The sequence below is a fragment of the Pteropus medius genome, unplaced genomic scaffold (assembly GCF_902729225.1).
Source record: "Pteropus medius unplaced genomic scaffold, Ma_sr-lr_union100, whole genome shotgun sequence".
Lineage (NCBI taxonomy): Eukaryota > Metazoa > Chordata > Mammalia > Chiroptera > Pteropodidae > Pteropus > Pteropus medius.
Window position 1 is genome coordinate 13,196,139 of NW_024346667.1, and position 9,056 is coordinate 13,205,194.

The 9,056-nt window shown below is 35.2% G+C and overlaps 1 protein-coding gene across 1 annotated transcript in view; it reads right to left on the reverse strand.

The window, feature by feature from the left end:
- Window positions 1-6,534, reverse strand: part of LOC120613192 (disintegrin and metalloproteinase domain-containing protein 29-like) — a 13,507-nt gene extending 6,973 nt beyond the window's left edge. The window contains exon 1 of the mRNA XM_039875781.1: window positions 4,478-6,534. Coding sequence (XP_039731715.1) covers window positions 4,478-6,531 — 2,054 coding nt within the window. The 5' untranslated portion in view covers window positions 6,532-6,534. The remainder of the gene's footprint in view (window positions 1-4,477) is intronic.
- Window positions 6,535-9,056: the final 2,522 nt, after the last annotated feature.

A 9,056-nucleotide genomic window follows, 5' to 3' on the forward strand; every position in this document is an offset into this window, starting at 1 on the left:
GAACTGAATTAAATTGTAAGATCTCAGCTGGTATAGGAGGGTTGCTTGGTGACATAGGGAACCCCCCATACACACATTGAAAGTGCAGAATCTTAGTTGATGATCAGAAGTGGTATCAGAGTCAGAATCGTACCAGGCAATTGGAATTTTTCTAGTTGTCTTTAATGATACTGATGTCTGGATTAATTATATAGGATTTAGAGAGTATAGTCTTCGTTAAAGTCATCAAAAGTTTTAGGGGGATTTCCTTCTGGCTCACCATAAAGTGGACTTCGGTAGCAGCCCACATACAGATGAAGCAAAGTGAATTTTGTTACTACTGAGTCTAGTATTATTCCCTCTGTTAATATCTCTATTAGATCAGGTTTCTTAATTATGGATTGAAAATCTCATCCTGCAAGATTTATTGTCTATTCTTTCTATTGCTATTAAGAGAAGTGGGTTAAAAGTCTCCCTTTTGGTGATCGTGGATTGTCTATTTTCATGTTTTTCCTTACATATTTGAAGTTACATTGCTGAATGCATACACAATTGGGATTGTCATATCTTCTTGATAATTTGCCTTTTATTATTATGAAAATATTCTTCATTATTTCTAGTAATGCTTCATGCCTTAAAGGTCATTATCAGATATTAAAGAATGATAGTAACTTAATTTCATTAATATGTGCATTGAAAAAATTCTTTTTCAAGTTTTTACACTCTCTATGTCTTTATTTTTAAATTGTGTTTCTAATAAACATCATGATGCTGGATTTTATACTTCATTCCCTGTGAAGTATGTCAGTCTTTTACTTGGTTAATACAATCCATTTTACATAAGCCTTATAGCTACCATAGTCCAACTTTTTCCCATTTTCACATATCTGTATTGTTTTTTTCTTCTCACTTGCCTATATTTCACATATCTGCATTTTTTCTTTCTCCCTTGCCTATATTTGTAGTGATCAAATATCATTTATTATGTCTTTTCAATTTTTTATATTTACATAATCTTATGATCTTAATGGTTATTCCAGAGATCGTAACATGCATACTCAACATCGTATAGTATAATCCACATCATTAATTTACCTCTTCCCAATACTTCTGGAAGCTTAGCCATTTTAACTCTACATGCTTCCCAGCTTTTGTAACAAATGTTTGCATTTTGTTCTGCATGTATTTATAATCCATAAGATACTATTAGTATTGTTCTGTTCGGTTAATTTATTTTACCCACATATTTACTGTTTCTTGTGTACTTCACACCCACCTGCACAATTATTTTTCTTTCTCTCGATGGAAAAAGAAAGGTCAGTATGTCTTTGAGTGCTGACCTGCTGGTAATAACTTTTTTTTTTTGCCCAAGGAAATTTTTGTTCTTTTTCATTCTTGAAGGTAATTTTCAAAAACTAAAGAATTCTAGCTTGGCAATTATATTAATCAAGTAAATAATTATTCCATTATCATCTGCATTCAGTTATTTTATTGAAGTCAGACATCTGTCTTATTTCATTCTTTTAAGATATAGATATTTTATCTCTGGTTGCTCTTAAGATTTCTCAGTGTCTCTGGTTTTCAGTAGTTTTACTATGATATTATTAGATATGTGTCTGTGTGTTTATCCTGTTGGAAATTAGTTTCTCGAAGCAGTGGGATAATGTTTACATATTTTGGGGGAAATTCTCAGCCATGATATGTTTTTTATTACTGTATTTAATTCTCTTTTTCTTCCTCTACTGGGGCTCTTTTTAAACAATTTAGGTTTATTGATTTGTTCCACATATCACTTATCCTATATTGTAATGTTTTTTTAATGTGTCAGCAATTGATATTTTCGCTGACTTTTCTTCTAATTAATTAATTAGAAGTTAATTGCACAACAGTCTATAATTTAAACTCCACTAATTTCCTAAATTTGGATATTTTATTTTGAAGCACTAGAATAGATATTTGACAGCTTTACACAGATGCTCATTTTCTGGTGAAAAGAATCTACTCTCTTTCACAGTTTGTTCCTTTTCCTTCCAGTTTTTTTGTTGTTGTTGTTCATCTTTTATATTCTCTGCATCATCTTTTAGATGGGTTCTAGCTTCTCTTTTACTATCTTTGTTGTCGTTCTTTATTATTGGCCATCATTTCTTCCTCTTGAAATGTGATAATTTTTTATTGTTCACCAAATGTTATACATAAAGAACCATAATAGTTCAGGGTAGAATTACCTTTGACTTGAGAAATTTCCATCTTTCCTCTGTTTGAAAGATAGGCTGAGTGATTGATAACTTCAGTACAATTAGGAATTCAGTTTGGTCAGATGATAGTGCAGTTTTAGTAAAACACATATACCTTAATAAACTTTCTATTGAGGGCCCACGTGCCTCTATTTTCTCAGCTCTGAAAACAATGGATGATTATACAGTGATATTTAAATCTTGTAATACTCCATTTTTACCATATACTCCAAGCTCCTTCAAAATCAGGCAAATGTTTTAAAAAGAAGACAGTACAAGTTTGAGGCAAGCCCCTTTCCACTACGTCTTTGCTTTCTAAGTACGACAGATTGTAAATATTTCTGCCCTTAGAAACTTCAACCTATTTCCCCAGCCTCCCACGGAGGATCTAAACTCAGCAAATGAGGTGTGGGGAAAATTAAATTTTGAATTTGATGCCCTTATCGATCTAGTCTCTTCTAACTTATTAATCTAGTCTCTTCTACACCACTAACAAGTTTTCACTTTTTCTTTAGCAGAGGCCCTCTAACTGGGTGGGCCAAGTTTGATCCTTAATTTATATTCAGAATTATCATATTCCAGGGAACAATCATTTTTGTTCTTGGGGGAAAAGTCCTAACAATTCAAATTGTTTTTCTTTCTCTGTAATTTTTAAGTCTTTAAATCTTCATTTTCTCCACAGCTTCTTCATACTTTTAAGGTCTAAATTTTAAAAATTTACTTGGCATTACATAGATTTTTTCCCAGAAAAATCATTTATCTACCAAGAATTGGAAGTATTTTATTTTATAACCAAAGGAACCCAGAAATTGAGAGACAAGTGTTATTGTGATCCTGTCCTTTCTTATTTTGTGGGACACTTGCTGTAACTTTAAGTAATTTTCTCAAGGGTAAAGGGCAGTGGTAAAGAAAAACTCAAACAAACAAAACTTATGATGCTTCTTTCCTCCTGCTTTTTTCATTATACCAAGGTCAGTACTGTAACAGTCACGATTGAGTCAGAAAAAGAGAAAACACATTAGTGATTTTAGAGGGATAGAATTAAATATAAGGAATCAAGTAAACAGCTATTTAAGAACAAAATAAGTTAAGGGAGATATTGTGTTACTTAGTAACCATGAAATAGTAAGTGTAAGAGGGTGATTTCATTCGTGGAGCTGAGAAGCCAAGGGAAATGGTGAGGGATACATGAATCCAGTCCTTCAGTCCACTGTATCCCCAGGGCTGGTCCCACAGATCCGAGACTCAGAACTGACAGTCGGTACTACCTAAGTTGGTGCAGGAGATCTGGGATATTGGTAGAGAGCTTTAAGAGCTGGGACCCAGAACTCTGACAATAACACATCAGATGGCTTTGTTGGTATCTCTCAGGATGACAATGGGTTGGTCCAGAATGAATAATAATAAAGGATATAGAGACTAAGTATAACTCCCAGTGCAAAATCTGTTATTGAGGTAACATTGACATAGGACGCAAAAAGATCTCCCAGATTTCCAAACTCCTACTCATTCTCCCTATTGCAGATCCGTGTAGGAAGAGGGCTGGTGCAATAGAAATGTGCTTCCAACCAATGCAGAGTACAAAATGGGAAGGATCTTTGGAACTGAGAAGTAGTAACTTAAAAACTGGTATACCATCCATGTCCCGCACCTTTTCTGGAAAATATAAAGGAACAAATTTTGGGAAAAACAAGGCTTCTATTTGTTTAAAATAACAGAGAGTAAGTAGAAACATTCTAGGAATTATCTTTTTTAATGAATACCTATTTGGATACATTTTTTGATGCTGATTGCTTTCGTTTCTATGTCGACTCTTTGAAAATGACATTTGAGGTTGACTAAAATTTTTGCCCATTTTGCAGGTTGAGTCAGAACATTTTGTGAGGTTTTCTCTCATTTATTTGGAATATTTTGCGGGGGTTTCCCTTGTTGAGCTGGAATATTTTGTGGGGGTTTCCCTTGTTGAGCTGGAGCTTGAGTGGAATGGTGTTTCCCTTGAGCTGATATTTTGTGGGGTTTCCTTGTTGAGCTTCAAATATTTTGTGGGGGTTTCCTTGTTGAGCTGAATATTTTGTGGGGTTTTCTCTGTTTGAGCTGGAATATTTTCTGGGGGTTTCTCTTGTTGAACTGGAATATTTTGCATTTCTTTTGATTGCTGTATCTGATCCATTTCCTTCATTTCAGGTTGAGGCTGAACTTTTTTCTCTTTTTTAGTTCTTCTCTTCATCCAAAGACAAAAAAGACAACATAATAAAACTAATAACCAAAAAAGTGAAAATAGTAATGCGTGATTCTTATTTAGTATCTTTCTCCTAGGGGGTGGACCACTGTCAATACTACCTCCATGGCCTTTTATTAGGCAGTTGGGAGGGTCCCACAAATAGTTGCAATGGCAGTGATGTTTATTGTTGCAGATCCCCCTCCTGTTACAGAACGAGGGTGAACAATTGCTATCTAACTGAGATATATGGACACACTTCTTGTGGATGCAAAGATGTTCTGCACCACACTCTGTGCCATCTTTCACTTCACCTATATCAGGTATGGTCATCCCAAAGTGGTGGTCAGTACTCCAGCAGTTGATCCCATTGTAGTAAGCCCAATGCACTGTAGAATGATCTCTCAGAAGGGGAATTTCATTTACGTTCTCACACTGAATCCTCCCACACAGGATATCTGAGATATTACATTTTACATATGAAGCGTTTTGCGTACCACAGTTACCAAAACGGTCGCCTACAGTGTTTATCTGTTTATAGCAACTGTGATTTGCATTGTTTGCTTTTTTGCCAAAAATCTGCCTACACTGTGTAGTGCGGTCATTACATTTCTTTTCATAGCAGTAGGCACTGTCATTGCAGGGAATTCCATCTTCCACATATACGTCATCTGGGCACAAATGGGATGTTCCATTGCACCACTCCGGAAGATCACATTCATTGACTTCCTTTCTACACACTTGCCCTGATGGTAAGAACTTGCAGTTCTTGCAACAAAGTCCGAAAGCACAACTAGACCCAAAACTCAGAGTGCAGTTTGACAGACAACAGGCATCTTTTGCACAATGCTGTAAAGTTCCACAGTCACACTCCTCTTCTTCTTCAACAATACCATTCCCACAGCGCGCCAGCCTAAGTATGTCTTTTGTATGAATATTGTAGAACAAACATCTTTTCTTAACTATAGAATGATCCCAAAATGTAGAATAACTACAGTTGCTAAATTTAGTTATTGGTGGGTTATCAAAATGCATTATACATTGATATTTTCCACATGTACAGAAAAACAGATCATGAAACATACCCAAATTATGACCCATATGATGAGCCACCGCAATTGCAGCAATGGTCAAGGATTTGTTTAAAAAAGTAACAATTGCACAACCACGTTTTATTCTACATAGTCCGCCAATAAAGCTTAGACCACTTAATCCTTTTAATGTCTTATGCATAAAAAGATGTATAGTATCATGTGGCATGCGGGAAGCAAGGTTTTCATACTTCCAACGGCAAAAAAACGTTGACGATCTCCATGGATCGTCTACTTTAATATGGTTTGCTTGAGTCCATACCTCCAAACCAAACAATAACAGCTTAAGGCCCAATGCCTCATAAATGGAATCCACTATATTTACAACAACATATAAATTTTCCTGCAACTTTGAGACATTTTTTTCCCAATGAACATAGAGACTATGATCAACCACCACTGCTGTTTCTATTAAAAAATTATGGACCCACCAGCTCTCATAAGCGCTTTGTTCCAGAGTAGAACTACCAATCTCTTGAAACTCAAATTGGTGTACAATTTCCTCTTGCATAGTATCAGATTTCATGGTTGGGAATTGAGTCTCCCTACTGTCCATTCTATATACTAGATGTTCAAATTTGGTAGAAAAAATCATGGGCTTAATTTCATACACAATGTTATTTATCTGTAACAATCCTCGAAAGCCACCAAAACAGGTACTGAGTGCAACCAGGGATTCTGGGTCCCCCTCTACATAACCATGATAGTAGCAGTCATTCTGGACAAAAGGCCGGTCCTCCACGAGAGCACCCTGGTCTGTGTAGGTGAACACTGGGAGGTGTCTGGGCAGCAAATGCTTCTTGATCTTCATGTGGAAAACGTGTCTCTCACCCCCAAAATGCAGACCATAGGAGAGCCAGCCTGGAAGCTTCATGCGGAGGCCAGTGCCTGTTACCCTCAAGGGAATCACCACTTCTGGAGGATTGTGATATTGGGGGTACTCAGCTCGGGTGTGTCCAGAAAAAGACAGAAATACCCCAAGCCAGTGTAGCAGGAACATGATCCTCATGTACAACAGGGCTTCAGTCTTAGTCTTTATGAAGCCTCCATTATGGAATCATTGGTCTAGATAAGGCAGGCAGGCAGGCAGGTCTGGGAGTCACAGATGATCTGACTCCTTATTCTGAGCTGGTTAATAACCATTAAGTATCTGTCTTCTAGCAAAGTTGAACCATTAGAGCATCAGCCCTATAAGTAAAACAAAAACAACATGTGGATGGGGTGGTTATGAGAAAGCCTGGTGGGGAGAAAGGAAAAGGCATGTGATAAAAGTGATTAGTGTTTTGGTCAGAGAATAACTAAAGAAGCTGCTCAGAATTTACTTAAATATTGGTAGGGCAGAGGGTATGGAAGGATGAAAACTGGCCATAATTTATAGTGACCGAACATGGATGATAGGCAAATAAGGATTCATTATACTATTCTCTAAATATATGCATGTGCGCACCTTTCTGCAATAAATAGTTAAAACAAAAAGGTTCTAAAGATAAGGTGACCATGTGTCTCAGATTGCTGGAATTGTCCCAATTTACACATGTTAAATTGGCATAGGTAATAATACCTCTTTTTCAACCTCAAGTGGCAAATTACTTGATATTAATATAAGTAATTACCTAATATTAATATGAGGTATATATATATGTGTGTGTGTGTGTGTGTGTGATGACCAGTATTGTGTGTGTGTGTAAATAGCATTTTCTTTGGGTGTACAGTTAGAAGTGAAATTGCTGGATCATTATGGTAGTAAAATTTTTAATTTCTTGAGTAAATACCATCCTGTTTTCCATAATGGCTGTATCGGTTTACATTCCCAGCAACAATACACAAGGGTTCCCTATTTTCTGCATCCTTAGCAGCATTTCTTATGTCCTGTCCTATTGACAATAAATACCCTAACTCGTGTGAGGTGATAGCTCATTGTGGTTTTGACTTGCAAAACTGTCATTAACTTTGTTTATCTTTAAAAAAAAACAGTTCTTAGTTTCATTAATTTAATTTTTTAACGTAGGCATTTATGAGCTCCTGTTAGAACTGCTTTTGCTGAATCCCATAAGTTTTGGTATGTTGTATTTCCATTTTCATTTGTTTCAAGAGAGTTTTTGATTTATTTTGACATCTTGTTTGACCAATTGGTTGTTCAGTAGTATGTTGTTTAATCTCTGCATATTTATACATTTTCCAGTGTTCTTCTTTCTTCTTCTAATTGATTTCTAGTTTCATACCATTATAATTGGAGTAGATATGATTTCAATCTTCTTTAAGTTGTTAAGACTTGTTTTTGGCCTGACATAATCTATCCTGAAGAATGTTCCATGTGCACTTAAGAATGTGTATTCTGCTGCTTTTGGATGGAATGTTTTGTAAATGTTGGTTTAGTTGATATGGTCTATGCGTTATTTAAGTCCAATATTTTCTTATTGATTTTCTGTCTGGCTTTTCTATCCGTTGATGAAAGTGTGGTATTGAAGCCTCCTACTATATATATGTACTGCTACTTTTTTCTCTCATTAGGTCTGTTAATATTTGCTTTATATATTTAGGTGAGTACATAAATATTTACCAATGTTATGTCCTCTCTGGACTGAGAAAAAGTTTCTTTAGGCTGAGTAGTCTTGTTTACCTATGACGGGAAGCCAGTGTTAACAAAGTGGTCATCAGTCTGAAGCTTTATTGCTGGGTTCAAACACCAGAACTTATTAGATATGTTGATTAATTCCCATAGATTTGTTTTTGTTTTTTTAATGGAAATGAAATAGCGATGTCTACATCTTAGAGTGGTTTTGGTGTTTAAATGAGATAACCCCAGTGAAATATTTAGTGCAAGGCCTACCATATTATGTGTATTTAATAAATAATTATTTTTTAAAAATATAATAAATGGTTTCTCAAATTTCCAATTTGTTCTCTCTGTTTAAGGATCTACAAAATATACTTTTTTATACTGAACAGGAAATAATTTTCTAAACAAATGGATTTGAAGAGAAGCTAATTTTCATTTGAGTGTTTATTTGAAGCAATGTTTCTATTGTGCGATTGCCTATTGTTAGAAACAGCTGTACCTTACTACTTTGCTTCCATTTCTCCTTTCGTCAGAAAAAAACCCCAGAAAATACTATGAATATCTAAATTTTCTTCTAAGCTTTTTGAAGTAATCGTCATCATCAGTTTTTATCGAATATTTTATTTTCTATCTGGTTCGCTTTTCTGTTTTGCAGGAGCACAGACCTTTGTATAACAAACTGGATAGCCACTCCCTTTTTCCTTTGAAATGGATACTCTTCGTGGCTCCAATATTTTGGCATAAGTATAAGAGGTATGAAAATGTTTTTTAGATTTAATAAGGTAAAATAAATTCTGTCGGGGAACGTTAGAATTACACAGTTTTAAAAGAGAAAACTGAATAAAGTCACTTCTTCCTCTATCTTGCTGTCACTTCCATTCTCTCTTTAACAAAAGAACCATTTAATTAATTTCATATTTCTTAGCTTTGGAGGAATGAATATATGAAAGAGGCATGATTGCCATATTTTAATA